General features: G+C 45.0%; 1 protein-coding gene across 1 annotated transcript in view; it reads right to left on the bottom strand.

The window, feature by feature from the left end:
• LOC121445596 (rho GTPase-activating protein 26-like) overlaps nucleotides 1-16,966 on the bottom strand; it is a gene marked incomplete at its 3' end in the record, with an annotated part of 152,582 nt that overhangs the window by 41,461 nt on the left and 94,155 nt on the right. Inside the window, exons 2-3 of the mRNA XM_041647741.1 lie at nucleotides 3,954-4,049; nucleotides 2,325-2,386 (exon numbers count right to left, since the gene is read on the bottom strand). Of these exons, the coding sequence (XP_041503675.1) occupies nucleotides 2,325-2,386; nucleotides 3,954-4,049 (158 nt within the window). The remainder of the gene's footprint in view (nucleotides 1-2,324; nucleotides 2,387-3,953; nucleotides 4,050-16,966) is intronic.

The raw sequence follows: 16,966 nt of genomic DNA, 5'->3' as shown, positions 1-16,966 counted from the left end.
TCTGGTCCTGATCCCAGACATCGGTGTTTGTGAAGTCCCTCAAGTTATCCCAGCAGGTACCCATGCTGAGATGCCAGCCCTAAGGAGACTCAGAATGCTAGTCCTTGGTGCTCTCATGGGAAGCATGACAACCAGTCCTCATCCCAGTATGATTAGCACTATCAGCCTCGACAAGACCTGTGTTCTCATCTACCAAAGCACAGTAAGAAGGAACCGGACTAACGGTAGAGCACAGACACCACTCTTGGCCCACAGTGACTGTCCAGACACATGTGGTACATGCAGAGTCTGAGCAATGGACCACATGTTCAGAAAACACAATGGACAGCAAAATATCTCACAACCATGGCTCCTCCAAAAGGGTACAGTTTCGCTGAGCTGAGCCAAACTGATGATAAAGCTGTCCCACGGTGAGCATGGTGGGAAGAGGCTTGTGATGGCCAGAAACTCAGAAGCAGACAGCAGAGAGTAATAATAAAATTGCAGAGGCAAGTTGAAAAAAGCATAATCCAGTCATTGTTCCCCTACCGCAGGCCACAGCAATTTGCAGGGTATTCATGGGTGATTTGCTGACCATACTGCCGCCCCCAAATGTTGACATGACCCTGAGTCAGACTCAGAAGAACCATGTCCCTTTCTAGGGCACTAGCATGTGCACACTCATGCTTTCACCGGCCCTACCACTGCCACTGGTGCTCCAGTTTGGGCTCAAGCGAGCAGCAATCGGTAGTCAGAGGAGGGAGGGTCTCTGCCAGGCAAATTCCCACATCTTTTGGTGTAATGTCAATTTGGGTTTGAATCAAAACTGCACAACCTATCAACCATGAGAGCCTGGACAAAAGGTGGCCCCTGTGAACCTCAGTATCTTCATCTGGAAAACTGGGAGGACACAGAGGGGACGTCACAGCTATCACAGGAGCTACGGAGAACAGGTCAGGCTCTGGCTGTACACTGTCTTGGTCCTGACAGCTCATGCTGTCAGCAACTGTTACAGAAAGAGAAGGAATGTGCTCCAATTTTGGCATCCTTCTGGGACTGCCTACCTGGAGATGAGCCCCTACCCCCACCCCAGATGGAAGCCAGTGTGAAGCCTGTTGGGGGCTTCTCACCAGGCTTCCCTCCTGCTACCTGGGGGATGTGGGAAATGCAAAGGGACCCCACCCACTAACAACAGCAGATGCTGATTTGAAAGCACTGAACCTACAGGTCAGCACTGGCTTCTTGAATTTGCAGGCTCTTTCTGAGGTGCTCCCGCAGCCACGTTTCTTTGCCAGGATGCATTTTCTGACTGCCAGCTACGTGGCAGGTGTCCTGGGGCCAGAGTGAAGCAGTGATGCCTTCCCTGAATGATCACTGGATGGGTTTAATGAGACATGGAGAAGTAGACTGGGACACATGCTTTCTCTTTCAGCCAGATTCCGAAAAGTTAACAAAGCCGAAAGCACTCCCCTAAAATCGTACGTGCTTACGTGCATGCATGCGTGTGTGCGCGTGTACATGTTTCTGTGTGTGTGCATGTGTGCCAAAGGTTGACATTAATGTTATTCCTCGGTTATTTGCCTGCTTTTTCACCTTACTTTTTGAGACAGTCTTCTACTGAACCCAGAACTCACCAATTTGGACAGACTGACTAGCCAGCAAACCCTAATGTTGTAGGAGCTGCGGGCTGTGTTCCTGCCTCCCAGCTCCTGGTCGCCTGGCTAGCTTATGCCCCAAAATAACAACACACAAATTATATTCTTGGCCCATTATATCTAGCCTCTTCTCGGCTAACTCTCGCACCTGGACTAGCCCATTTCTAATAATGTGTGTAGCACCCCAAGGTGCGCTTACCAGGAAGATTCTAGCCTACGTCCATCCTGGGTCGGAGCTTCATCGCATCTGCCCCGGAGAGCTGAGCTATGGCGTCTCTCTGAAGCCTCTTACCTCACTTCCTCTTCCTCCCAGCATTCTGTTCTGTTTACTCCTCCCACCTATGTTTTAACCTATGAGGCCAAGCAGTTTCTTTATTACTTAACCAATGACCTTCCTCCATCACCCTAGGGATTACAGAGGTGCACCACTAAGTCCTGTTTGTTACAGGGTGCTGGGGATCTGAACTCAGGTCCTCAGGCTTATGCAGCAAGGGCCTTACTGACTAAACAATCTCCTCAGATCTTGAGAACAATAATCCTCTTCCAAAGTTATGCGCTGGTAATTCTTTAACACTCAGAGAAAATATTAAATTCTGCAAGGGTTCACAGCCTCAGAATACTCCAGAGGTAGTCTCAACTTAAACCTGGGTCTTGGCTCTCTCAAAGCATATAGACTGCCTGGGTACTCACCATGCGACTCCGCTCATCTTCAAGATTCCTGAGAACAGTGGCAAATTCTTGCAAAGATCTCGCTGGAAGAGAGAAAGAAAGAAGCCATGAACTGAAAGCAAAATGACGGCTGTTTAAAGCAACTTACTGATTTCAATTCCGTATGCACACGGATGCCCAAAGTCAACTGCTGTCTTCAGATTCCCTCATCTTTTAATCATTAACCACGAAAGACAGGATGACCCAGAAATGCAGGTTAATTGCTCCTGGAACACCAGCTAGAGGATTTCTCCAAGGAAAAGACCTGCCTATTCCTGAGAGTTCCCAGGACTGCTGAGGTGCTGGCAGGCTCCCAGCCCTGAGGCTGGAGGGGGCAGAGTTCCACCAAGGAGCTGAAGGATTTCCTGTCCAGGATTCAACCTCTTCAATCTTTGTTGCTGGGCTGCATCAGAATCCAACGTTTGCTTTGGCACGACAACGAAACAAATAGTCCTGCGGGCACCAGAAACCACATCTCTGGCATCTCCTGGGTTCCTTCTCCCTGAGTTCTGAAGTCACTCGGCAGTAGAATGCAGCCTGCAGCACAGCAGGCAAACACAGATGGTCTTTGCCAGAATCTTTCACTAAGGCAACAGGCACTTAGTGAAGTAGCCCCAGGACTTTAGGATACTTGGGCAATGTTCTCAGCTACTTCCCAGATGTCTTTGTTCATACCCAGATCCTGGTGTTCTGCCTGGCAACAGACTCAAAATCATATGAACAACATTAACTTTCCCAATTCTTGTTATTGCTTTGGTATTGGACATTGAACCCAGCCCCTCACATACACTAAGTACGTGCTCTACCATTGGGGCTACAATCCCAGCTCCAGCTCTTCTTAGTTCTTCCTCCTTTTGTGGCATCAACTAAAACACCCAATATAAGAAAAAACAGACTATGAGCCCCGAGCAAGTGGTGAGTCTTGGCTGCACCAATGTTCTGTGCTCAGAGCTGCCTATGGAAGAGAGCAGGGGACACCAAAGAGGGAAGCAGTACAGCATGGTGCTATGTGGGAGCTCATCTCCACCTCTCAGTAAGGGACTTAAAGGAGAGAGAGGTGGAGACACAGGGAGCTAGTGACTGAGTCCTGTTTCTGCTCTGCAGGTGGTGACAGTCACATGGCTCCAGCCAGCTGTTACCAGGCTAAAATGGAAGGCCAACAGATCAAATCTGTGAAATTTTAGAAAGAAACAAACAAACCAGAACTTGAGATAAGTTCAACTTACGTGGTAATTCAGTTTAAAATTAAAAGTAAAAAATAGCAACATTCTCATCTCAGTCCATCAGCTAACGCTGCGCAACCCTGACCCAATTCTCTTTACCATCTGCATTCACTCTTAGGTTCTTAGCATTGTGTCTGGGTTAAGAGAAAAAAAGGAGAGTGTCACGAAGCTAGGCAGGACACTGAAGGAAGGTGGACAGGAACACCATCACAAAACTCCCAGCTTCCTCCTGCCACTGAACAGGGAGTGGGGCCAATGCAAGGAGGAGCCCCACCCTGACCTTCCTATCTGTGCCTTCCACTGCTCACTGGATTCCTTACTAACAGGCCTCCTAGCTCCAGAGAAGGTTTGCTGGAATGTTTCTGTCTCCCACGAGGGTGTGACTTACCTATACACATCTCATCATCAGTTTCTGCATCTCCAATACACTGAAATTTAAATTCATTTAAGGAATCTGCAAACTTCCGCTTTGCCGAAGACAAATCTAAGAAGATAAACAGGAAAAAAGAAATTATTGAAATTAAATTGGCCTTCCTAATTATTAACCTTTTAAGTCCTTCTGTGTATACTTAGCAAGGTTTGTTCCTGAGACCATTTCATGAAAGAAATGTTAACTTCACAATAGCCACAAATAACAGAAATTATCTCAGAGAAACTCTAACCAAACAAGTGGAAGACCTGTATGTAAAAGAACTTTAAATCTATGAAGAAAGAAATTGAAGAAGACACCAGAAAATGGAAAGATCTCCCATGCTCTTGGGTAGGCAGAATTAACAGTAAAAATGGCAGTCTTACCAAAAGTAATCAACATGTAGAAGAATGAAAATAGGTCCATATCTATCGCCACGCACAAAACTCAAGTCCAAATGGATCAAAGACCTCAACATAAAACCAACCACACTGAACCTCATAGAAAGGAAAGTGGGAAGTACACTTGAACGCATTGGCAACAGGAGACCACTTCCTAAATATAACCCCAATTGCACATACACTGAGAAACAATTAATAAATATGACTCCAGAAACTGAAAAGCTTCTGTAAAGCAAAAAACATGGTCAACAAGACAAAACGACAGCCTACAGAATAGGAAAAGATCTTCACCAACCCCACATCAGACAGAGGGTTGATCTCCAAAATATACAAAGAACTCAAGAAACTGGTCATCAAAAGAACAAATAATCCAATTAAAAAAAATGCAGTACAGGCCTAAACAGAGAAGTTTCAACAGATGAATCTAAAATGACGCTTAAGGAAATGTTCAACATCCTTAGTCATCAGAGAAATGCAAATCAAAACAACGCTAAGATTACATCTTGCACCTGTAAAAATGGCCAAGATCAAAAACACTGATGACAACTTATGATGGAGAGGATGTGGGGTAAAGGGAACACTCCTCCATCGCTTCTGGGAGTGCACACTGGTACAGCCCCTTTGGATATAAGTATGGCGATTTCTCAGCAAATTAGGAAACAACCTACCTCAAAACACAGCAATACCACTTTTCAGTATATACCCAAAAAATACTCAATCATACCATAATAACATGCACTCAACTATGTTCACAGCAGCATTGTTTGTCATACCCAGAACCTGGAAAAAAACTAAATGTCCCTCAACTAAAAAATGGAAAAGGAAAGAGTACTACACAGCAGAGAAAAAAAAAACATAATGACATCTTGAAATTTGCGGCAAAGGGATGAATCTAGAAAATCATTTTGAGTGAGGTAACCCAGACCCAGAAAGACAAATATAATATATACTCACTCATAAGTAGTTTTTAGACATAAAGTAAAGAAAACAAGTTGACAATTCACAATCCCAGAGGATAGAACACAAAGAGGACCCTAGGAGAGGCATACATGAATCTAATCTACATGGGTAGTAGAAAAAGATAAGGTCTCCTGAGTAAACTGAGAGTGTGGGGACTATGGGAGAGGGAAGAAGGGGAGGAGAGGAGAAAGGGAGGAGAGCAGAGAAAAATATATAGCTCAATAAAAGCAATTAAAAAATATTAACTCAAAATAGTAAATACTGTCCCATAGTCACACTGATGAATATCTCAAATATCACCATAGAACCTTCGTCCAGCGATGGATGGAGATAGAGACAGAGACCCACATCACAGCACTGGACTGAGCTCCCAAGGTCCAGTTGAAGAGCAGAAGGAAGGAGAAGATGAGCAAGGAAGTCAGGATCGCAAGAGGTTGGTCCACCCACTGAAACAGTGTGCCTGATCTAATGGGAGCTCACCAAATCCAGCTGGACTGGGACTGAACGAGCATGTGATCAAACTGGACTCTCTGAATGTGGCTGACAATAGGGGCTGACTGAAAAGCCATTGACAATGGCACTGAAACTTGTTTCTACTGCATGTATTGGCTTTTTGGGATCCTAGTCTGTTTGGACGCACACCTTCCTAGGCCTGGATAGAAGGGGGAGAGCCTTGGACTTCCCACAGAGCAGGGTACCCTGTCCACTCTTAAGACTGGAGGGGGAAGGAGGAGGGTGAGTGGGGGAGTGGGAGGGGAATGGGAGGAGGGGAGGAAGTGGAAATTTTTGAATGGAAAAATAAGTAAAAAAATTAATTAATTAAAAAAGAAAAGATAAAGAGGATATCTAGGGAAAAATAGTAAATACCTTTTTATGTAACAACACTTTATATATGATTTGTTCTAGTTAACATTTTTATTGCAATTGCTTTAACGATTCAAATCCTGTGGGATAAAGACACAATTCAGTGTTAAAGTGCTAGCCTAGCATACTAAGGCTCTGCATGCCAATGGAAGTATATACATACATACATATAATTTTTAATCCTGTGTCTGCTTCCTCAAACACACTGAGAACTGTCATCTCCCTTTGACACGTGGGAATCTCACCACTTCAGGAGAACGAGAAGGAAACCTGAACCAGGACCAATATCAGACCCCAAACCCTACAGGTACCTTCCGTGTGGTTGTACAGCTGCCCTGTGACTCTAGCACGTTCTATAGATCCGAAAGAAAGCAAGAAAAGCCTCTGTTGCCGTATCCAGGTATAAGCACGCCTAGCTTCCTCCTCCAGCTAAAGACAGACAAGGGCCAAGTTCTCAGATCCTCTCAGACCGGTTCTCCTCAGCCCATGGCTTGACAAATTTCCATCGGAGCTATTTCCCATAGTCACCAGAAGCAGTCCTGGCAATGTTTTGTATTGGGATTTTCTTAAGAAACCAACTCCACACATGGTATCTATAATGAAAACTCTCTGGGGCCCTTGTCAAATTCAAACACTAAACTACCCTTTAAGACAGTAATAAAAGCCAGTGATCCCTCCTCAGCTTCTGTTTGGGCATAAAATCACCAAGGTGCCTTTAAGTGGCCTGACAGACAAGGCTGCTCAGAACAGCATGCTTAACTTAATTCCACATGCAGCCTTCCTGCAGATTAGGCTAATCATTCAAATTACCATCTATCCAGGCTTCCCTCATTGAAGGGGAAATGGCATTAAGTTCAAACTCCCGGCGGAGGGTAATAGGAGGCATAACTTGTAACAAGGCCTGGATTTAATAAGATGGGAGGTTCTGGCTTCCCGGATCAACGTGACCCTCTAAATAGAAGCATCCCTTCCCTCAGATGAAGGTCATTTAGGCTGTTTCCATTCCCCTGCTATTGTGAATAGAGCAGCAAAGAACAAGGCTGAAAAACTATCTGTGAAGTAAAGGATATTGCGTCCTTCAGGCATAGCCCAAGGAGTATTACAGCTGGGCCATGTGGTAGAGTTTTGAAGTGTGTGTGTGTGTGTGTGTGTGTGTGTGTGTGTGTGTGTGTGTCTGTCAATAACTAAGGAAAAAGAGGCCATGAATTTGAGAGAAAACAAGGGGGACACACGAGAGGGACTAACGGAAGTGGAGGAAAAGTGAGATAATTATATTGTAATTTCAAAGCAATCGTTTTGTTTTTTTAAAGCATCACTGACCCTCAGCACTTCCTTCTTTGGCTCCCATTTTCTTCCTTAAGGTTAAGGGTGATAATTCTCATGTTTTGATTGTATTTGCTTTGTCTCTTCTCCTGGGATGTGCGGTGCAATCTGCTCTGAGTCCATTGCACAAGTGACATGATTTACAAACCCAGCCCTAGTGTCCCTTCCAAGCCAGAGCTGGCCTATAGCATCGCCAGGCTCAGGGGGTGCTGCTGTTCTCAATGAGGAACTTGTGCTACTGACTAGATCCTGAACCACTAACCACTTTCCCACAGCTCAGAGGGCTGGGTCCCAGGCAAAGCTGTCTGTTCTGCAACACAATAGGAGGCACACAGGGTGGAGAAGAACACAGGCTCCAATTTCAAACCGCTCCCTGGAGCAGAGGCTTTCAGGAAGAGTCCCAACCTGACAGCAGGGAACTAGGCTTCTCTCAGAAGAGGGTCGCCTTCAGAACACAGCTCACTCCTGGCAAGCCTAAACGTCTTCCGTGGGGAGGAAGGAAACTTGAGACTCTGGACAGGCCAGAGAGGAAACAGAAAGGATGTAACTCCAAAGTGGAAGAGAAGGACCCCAAGAGCCCCTAAGCACAGACATGGCAAAGGTGATTGTATGTAGTCACATTTTAGCTCGAACATGCCCTCAACCAGATCTCGCAAAATAAGACCTGAGCAAACAGTGTTGAGTAGGATCGCCTCACCTTCTGCCTGACAGTCCCCTTCCTCCCAAACAGGACAAAAGAGTTATGCTAACAATCACCTCAACAAAGTAGGAAAAAGGGAAAGGCAAACTGAATTTGGGCAAGTCTCCAGGGTGCACCTGAAAGGCTGGCCGGCCAGCAGCTGCCAACGAGGACGAAGGACCAGCAAACGAACAGCAGGGCCTCTGTGGGCCCTTCTAAAAGAGCTGCCCTGCCCGGTTATGGGCAGAAAGTAACCTGATTTCACTGCCCGGTGGCCCACAGCAGATGGAGAGGCAAGATCTGGGCCTGGTGGACGATGAGGTAATGAACAGTGATGGAGTCAACACAGGGCGCGGGGCCAGGGAGGACAGCTGAGTGGAACGAGAATTCCAGAGCCTAGAGCCTGGAGCCTGGAAAGGCGCTTACCTTGGACCTGGCTGAGAAATCTTTCAGAGAAATTACAGGAGACACCTGTTGTTTTGCTTGTTCAGGATCTGCGCCTGGCCCAAAGCGTGACATCTCCAGCTTATTTAAGGGAACTGCCCCCTCTCCACTTGCATCCTATGAGACTGGTTACAGAATGATCAATCCCAAACTCTGGCTTCCACCCCAGCCAGCTTTAGGTCCCGGGTTCGAGTTCCACTTGCCTATTTATTAGCTATGTTAACTGACCCCAGATGAGTTAGAGTGTTAGTCATTGGAACTGCCCCACAAGTGAGGGAGACCTACTATACACAAGCACTCTGCACACTTGAGACTCATCAACCCTCTGGACTCAGGTCCCTGGAATATGTGGAGGCTCCATACTGCTCACCCCCATTAAGACAGTACCTCTGTGGTATTTGGGACAATGATGAAGACATAAAGTAAGAATATTCAAAAATCACTGTTTCTTGCCTATTTCAATACAAAAGTATTAGCGGTATCTTGATGTAAATCAGCATTCTAGGCATATAGCTCTCAAAATGCATATTGCCGGAGCTTTCATTCCTAATGTAAACATGACGCAACCATGCACATTCCAGTAAGGACTGAAGAGCTGGTGCCTAGAGCTGGGTGTGTGCCATGCACCGTAGTCCCTGCTGGTTCATGCGCAGGCAGCTCAAGTCACAGCAAGGAGCCAAACAGAGTCAGTAATGTTTACTTTGCTAACTGCTGTTGCAGAACGGCAGGATGCTGGCAGGGCAGAGCAAAGAGATCACTGCCTACATCCAAGAAATACGAGACCCGCTTGGGAACGAAGAAAATAAGGATATGAAAGGAGCTACAAACCTGGACCTTAGGAGATTGCTCCCAAAACCTTCTATCACTCAGGGCAGAGGAAGGTGCCCTTCTCTTCCTCAGAATACCATGGCCTCAGCAAATATTCCTCTGCACAGAACTTGAGAAGCTTAAACCCAAGCATGATGCTTCTTTAAAACAGAAAGGTGTGTCATTACTTTTCACACACTTTATAAAGCCATCTTCACACAGCTTTATCAGTGATGTCACAGTCGATTCATTCTCCCTCCTGGATAAAACTTAACATAATTGTGCGCACTTGTCTACACCCACATAATAAAGAACTCAAGGTAACCTTATAATTATATTTCATTTCGGTAATATGCTGCATTTCTGTGCCCTCCAAGTTATTCTAATTGCATATAACTACCCTTAGGAATTCCCTTTAGTTAGGTCTTTCCCTCCAGATATAGAGTGACTGCAGTTCCTAAAAGTGGATTCTTAAGAACTTGCTAGGAGTTGGCCTCTCAGCTACAGAATGCATAAAAATCACCAACGTCCCCAGGCCTTGCTAAGGATTCCCTCCACTGGCCCATCACCCTGTCTGTGGAATGATTCTGAAGCCATTCCGAGTGGTTTCATCTCAAAACATACAAAGCTGCCTCAGACCCCTGGGCAATCACCTCCAAACCTGCTATGCTGCCTTGTTCGGACACAGCAACACAAGCTAGCGTACAGTACCTGAGAGTCACCGGAGAGGACCCATCATAAGAAAGGGGGGGGGGGGGCTCCTGAAGGATAACCATTACTCTTTATCTCCACCCACAAGTGGAGATAAATCCAAACTCTCCCCCCATATATCATCTTCTAAGAAGATCAGCCAAGGACAAAGAAGACCCTCCCTGTCTTGCCACACAAGCTGACACCTGCCTGTCAACCTCATGCACAATGTCTGTCTCCAAGCCTATCTATTCCGTCCCAAGTGGCTCTTAATTTTGTCAGCTCATAGCCTTCACTTCAATGCTCTCTATTCCAAATGGACATTACTATTTGCCTGGGTGGCTGCCCCAGCCTGCTCTCTGCCCTCCCCATATCTATTTCCAACCCTTTGGCAAGTTCTCTGCCCAACTGTGTCAGACTTTTGACAGCTAGACAGAAGTCTAAGAGCCCTCACAAGGCCAGAAAGACCCTGCGAATGTGACCTGCCACCTCCTGCTCTGTTCCAGCAGAAGCCACTCTCTCCAAGAAGCCATCATTGGCTTTTCTAACCAACCTAAACCTGACCCTGTTTTTCACTTCCAGAATGAATACTATGCAAATCACCCTTAAGAGAAATTTTGTTCCTGTAACTCTGTGATGTGCCTTAAAGTAGAAAGTCCTACCCAAGTAGGACAGTGTCCCTTGGTGCCTTGCTCCAAACTCAGCTCAAGCCTGGCTGTGAACGTGTGCTACAGAAAGAACAATGGAAGAGAACAGTGGGGTACTCCACAGATGCATCAGCCTTCACTGAAGGTGAACCTCCAAAATCCCATGTTGCATGAGGAAAAAAAAAGATTAAGCAAGTCAGTAAAAGCTCTCTGGCTCATGGGACTCTGAATGGAGCCAGATGATGTGTGTGAATGGGCTCACCACCAACACAGAGCACCTCCTCTAATGCGTCAGTGAGGACAATTCTCACAAGGCTGGAGGGAACGCCACCATCAGCAGAAGCATGAAGCAAAACTCTCTCTCTACCAAGGACCTCGAGAGATAAACTAGATGCAAACTAAGTGCCAATCACAGCCACATGACAGCTCCTGTGCATCTCCAAGCCTCCAGTCAGCAGTGAAAATGAGAGTTCTTAGAAGCCAGGGCCTTTCTCACAGACACCACACTGGAAACAGGGTTTTCCAGGCTCAGACAGTGTTTTACACCCAGTTCACTGTGCTTAGCTGTAGAGACAAAGGCTGACTGAATTTTGGCTAAATGCCATTTTGCAGCCTCTATTCCATCAGCAAGAAGACTATGTTGACTCTCAAAACCAATCACAAAAGCATTTGTCTAGATTCTGTGACATGGGGTGCTGCATATGTCCACTAGGTGGCAATCAACCACATCAGACAGTGTACCTCGGAAAGATCCTAGTCCTTGTGATGTAGACTTGCTATCTGGAAAGGAAATACCCTGAGGATGCTTGGTCCTAACTAAAGGAGGACAGTGGCCTCCAGTGGGAAGAGATGCCTGATACTCAGAGGGTGGATGCGATCTGAAATATTCTGGAAGGGTTATATTATGAAGTCACTGCCAATCCTGAAAGGCGTATTATTCTTCCAGGTTTAGTTGGGGTCAGGTTAGAACACCTCTCCTCTCACTGAAACAGATGACATACCCAGAGGCACATCAGCCAACCACGTTAAATGATGTGTACTCTGATTATACATCTGTATGATTTTCCTAAAGCTATTTCTTAAATCTATATTGCCTAAATGAGGCCATAGCCAGCACTAATCCAGAAAAATGTGGTTTGGAACCAGGGTATTAAGGGTAATAAAATGTTCAGTGTTGATTCTAAAAATGAAATCAGGTGGAACAAAGGCAGGCATGACTCTTCCCAAGATGAAGGAATTGAATTAAATTCTACTTACATGGAAATACCCTGCAAGAAAAACAAGGAGTCTGAAGTCCACGCTAATCAAAATAGCTATGATTATGCATTGATTGATTGATTTCTAACTGTATAGCATAAACTGAGTGATTAAACTGTTCCACCTACAAGTAAGGTATTTTTCCCTCCATTTTGCAGTTAGGTTTAACCTTTTTGAAGACTACAAGGTTAAAGAAACTGTAGTATGAGCAATTGGGTCCTTCTTTGCTCTAATGCCAGTGTATCTGCAGAAGCAAAAGGGCGGCTTATACGTGTCCCATATCCTTAAAGGGAATTCAAGGTAGAAGGGTCTAATTTGTACACACAAAGCTATAAGTTAAGTTAGCATGTGCTAAAGCAATCAGGGATTGGGGGGCAGCTAAGAAGTACAAGTGGGGTATTATTTCAGCTGGGGCTCTAGAGACAATGACAACACAAAGGGAAAAGAGAAAAATGGGGGTGGCACTTGAACAGAGTCTTGTTTGGATGCAGTAAGCAAGAGGTGTGGGGCAGGAGGCAGGCTCCAGAAGGTAGTTCTTAAGTGAAGTGGAGCAAAAGAGCACACAGGGGTGGGAGACCACCCAGAAGCGAACTTGAGGAAACAGACAGACGGGGGCACAAAAGAAGGTCAGAATCAACCACCAAAAGGGCTTCCATGTTAACCAAAGGAATCTAGACTTTGTCCCCTGAAGAAACTGGAACCAAGTCTTCACAGAAGAGTGGCAAGATCAGCTTCAACAATGGTGAGGCCTTTTATTAAGGATCTGCCCAGACTGTTTTAGGACACACACTCTGGCTTATCTTGCTTTGAAACCAAGGCAAGGGAAAGCCCTTGACAGAGGACACCTCACAATCTGGACCTGTGTGCACAGGACGCTGGGCAGCCAATGAAGAGCGTGCATAACATCTCTGCCGCCTCCTGAGAACCCCAGTCCTCTTAGGAGTGATCAGTAGCATAGCCGTTATATCCAGAGTTATGTGCATAGATTTTATATATTTATATATATATATATATATATATATATATATATATATGCATCTGCACTTCCCAGGTATTATCAGGCTTTTTATATGCTTTAATAGGTTGAACTGTCACATTTATACAAATATGCCTATATTTGTACATTTTTATGTGTTTTATGTATTTTAATAGAAATACTAGTGTATCCCCATAATAATCCTTGCACATTTAGGTGCCTTTTAATTTTTGTAATATATTTTTTGTTTATGTATTCTATTTTATGATACTTGTATCATGTATGCCTGCACACCAGAAGAGGATATCAGATCCCATCTAAGATGGTTGTGAGCCACCGTGTGGTTGCCAGGAATTGAACTCAGGTCCTCTGGAAGAGTAGCCAGTGTTCTTAACCATTGAATCATCTCTCCAGCCCTCTGACTGGGTTTTACATAAGAATAAGAGCATGCTGGGTTGAGGTTTGGGGGTTTGGGGTTTTTGTTTTGCTTTCTTTTGTTTTTGCAGGGGGTGGGTGGCACATACATGGTAGACACAATTCTATGACTGAGCTATATCCACAGCCCAGAACATGTTCAAAGACAGTGTGTTACATGTAGTGCTTAGTAATCATTTGCTGATGCTGTCACTGGGGTATCAAGTGATTTAATCAATATCAAGTCAACTATGCAAAAGCCATTCCTAAAGAACCCAGCCATGAAGCAGTGACAGACACAGAGAAGTGGGTCCATTCCCATGCTGTCCTCAGGTATGATAAGGAGGAATGCTAGTACAGAAAAAAGTCCCTCAAGGAAAAGGGGTATTTGGTTAGTTAAAACAAAGAAATGTATTCTGAAAACTAACTCAGTGAGGGCACAAAAATACAGGGTATTTCCAGGATAGTACACACTGATTAATCAGTCAATCAATCTCTCCTTCTCTCCCTCCCTCTCATATACACAAATTCTCTCATACATTCTCTCCCTCATATTCTCTCTTCCTCGCTCCCTCCTTCCCTCTCATACACACAAAATCAATCTCTCTCTCTCTCTCTCTCTCTCTCTCTCTCTCTCTCTCACACACACACACACACACACACACACACAAATTCGAGAATCTGACTCGTTTGAATGTAGATGCAAACCCCAGGTCTCCTATTTTCCCAGTTCTGTGCCTTCAGCCAAATTACTCAACCTTGCCAAGAGTCTATGAAAGTACAGGAAAACATGAACTGGCCTAAGGTATCCTGTGAATTAAAAGTGGAAGAGCCTTGCTCAGGGCAATTGCACACTTACCTTCCTGCCCAGGAGCAGAAACTGAGCAGAAGGTCCATCACTGGCAAAGTAGAGAGAAGAAGATAGCAAAAATGAACCCTAGGTGGCATGATAATTAAACACTTTTGCCTCGTTGACTCACATGAGTGACCAATAACCCTATTCCAGTGAACTACTAAAAACTCAATTGAGAGTTTAAAGGTTTTCTTCAGATGCTCAGAAAATGTACAAACTCACAATTCCACCCCTGATGAAAAGCAAGGAGAAATCCATTTGGGGACTGGGAGATTAGCACAGTTGCAAACCATTTGCCTAGCATGCCATCTCAGAAAAAAAAAATAATAATAATGCAATTTTAACTCATTATTTAAAAACAAAACTAACTCAACAGTTTGGGGTATCTTCTTTAAAAAAACTGATCTAGTTCAAATGAGCCTTCAAAATGCAGGAGAGGTGGGTGGTGATGTCATCAAATCCCTTTTGTGTATTGCCTGGGAGTGGGGACAACCCTAGCCCCAGATGAAACAGATGAAAGGACCAAGTCAACATCCAAGGCTGGGGTGCTAGGCTTTCTAAGGCTGGACTTCTCTGTAAATTGTCCCGAGACAAGCATAGTTTAGAAAGAAAAAGATAAGCTAAGGAGAAATCATAGGACCAAGACAGGGAGATCACAGGTTCTAGGACAGCCTGGGCTATTTAGGGGAAAATTGTCTCAAAGGTGAAAAAAATGAGAGCATACAGGTTAGATCCAGGACCTGCAGGTAAACAAATCAGACTAGGGCTGAGAAGACCAGGGAGAGAAAAGAGTTCTTCTGTCTCACAGCAACAAAAGTACTGTGAGGTGCCTGGCAAGACCAGGTTGGTGGAAGGAGTGGGATCTGGCTTGCGTCTCCAGTCGTGGTTTTGATTATGGAAAGCCCTTCCCTCCAGGGCAGGGTTTCTCAAGATCTCCTTCGCTGTAAGCTGTGATCACCAGGGTATCTAGTCAATGCATGTTCTACCAGTCCTACAGGTCTACATGCCTGCATGAGGTCCCAGATTATGCCAGCAGTGCTGCCCCAGGCACCACACTCTCTGAAACTAGGGCTTGGATTCCCACCTAAGACCTGAAAGCGAAGACGGAAGCTGTTTTTCCTTATAGTACAATGGTGACATACAAGATCTCGATAGATTCTGAAAAGATGGATGCATGAGAAAACTTAAACTGCAGTAACTGTAATGGAACCTGTATCAGAAGCAGAAATAGGAGGCATCTTGCACATTCACTATATACACTGAACCCAGAGCAAGTTGCTACTTGGCACACATAGCTGGGGGGAAAAAACAAAAACAAAAACGCATTTGAAAAACCAAGGGCTAATCCAGAGCTCAGAGATCTCACTGAAGAACCTTTTCTGTCTTTTCTTTGTGTTGAGAGTATTATTTTTGCATATTCATACAGCAAGGCACACCTCTTTATTGTTCTGAGAGAGCAGTTTTAAAAACCTGATTGAGGGAACACAGGCTCTGTTAGTCTCTGCAAATAACCATAGCAACTAATACCACCCAAATAAAATGATGTCTTCTCAATGATGTGCTGGCTCAATTAGATTAAGAAGGTTACGTGCACCATCTGAAAATTTATGGTGATAAACTTCCAGCAAAAGCCAGACCTTCTTGGAAGGGTTTGTAAGTAAAAGAAAAGCCTTGCCAATAATCTGAAGACAGGACACAGAGCCAGAAAAGATTCAGGCTATGAAGAACTGTAGAAGCCTTCTGCTCTGCTGGTCACTGGCTTGCAGAGACAGAACCCACGCAAAAACTCAACCAAACAGCTTCACAACTGAAGGCCACCATCTCTACCAGGGTCCTAGCAAGGAAGTGACATCTTGTCTCTTTCTGTGCCTTTTTTCATGAATGATGTAAACAGAAAACAAATACTGCTACCTTAGAAAAGTCTTCAGAGAGGTTCACCAAAATAACTGTAAAGCTTTTAAACAGCAATGAGGAAGACTGCGAAAAGCAGGTTCGGGCTGATAATGTGTTTCCAGGCTTTAGGAGGGTCCTCGCAGGATGCAGACCCTTCTCTAGCAAGGTCTTCATCCCTGGAATTATACTTGAGAATGAATACCTCAGCATCGTCAAATCCAACAGCCTTCTGTCTTTCCAGACACGCCCCCAGACCAGACCCACCTCTTCTAGGTCTCTGCAATCACACCTGCATCAAACAAATCCAGACAAGCAAGAACCTCAAACCACAAGTGGGGATGCCAAGGCCAGTCACCTCCCTGTCACCTCTCCACGCTTTCCTAGCAAAGGACAAACAGAAAAAATAAAACCTAACTCTGCCCAGATAATCAGAGTCTAACTGGCACTCAGCAGTTCCTCAGGAACAGCATTTGCAGCAATAGCCACGTATCAGTCCTCCTGCAGCTCCCATCAACAACCGAGACGAACTTGAAAGTAACCAAGGGATACAGCACAGGGAATAAATTAAGGTCTTCAACTATCCATGCCTGTACTGTGGCTTTGGAACAGGCTTCTAGGACACAAAGATCCATCTCCTCAGTGCCAATGTACCCTGTTTCTACAGGGAAGGAGGAGCTACAAGGAGAGCTGCACCTGAAGGCTCCTCTGAGAGGAGAAATGGCACAAGGAAGTGCTTAGCACAGGGCCTGGCCTGCAGTAAGCACTCGATAAACCAGGGGGATCA

This window comes from Microtus oregoni, unplaced genomic scaffold (genome assembly GCF_018167655.1).
Source record: "Microtus oregoni isolate MIOR12 unplaced genomic scaffold, Mior012 000220F_ref0000125, whole genome shotgun sequence".
NCBI lineage: Eukaryota > Metazoa > Chordata > Mammalia > Rodentia > Cricetidae > Microtus > Microtus oregoni.
This window is presented reverse-complemented; position numbering and strand designations above follow the sequence as displayed.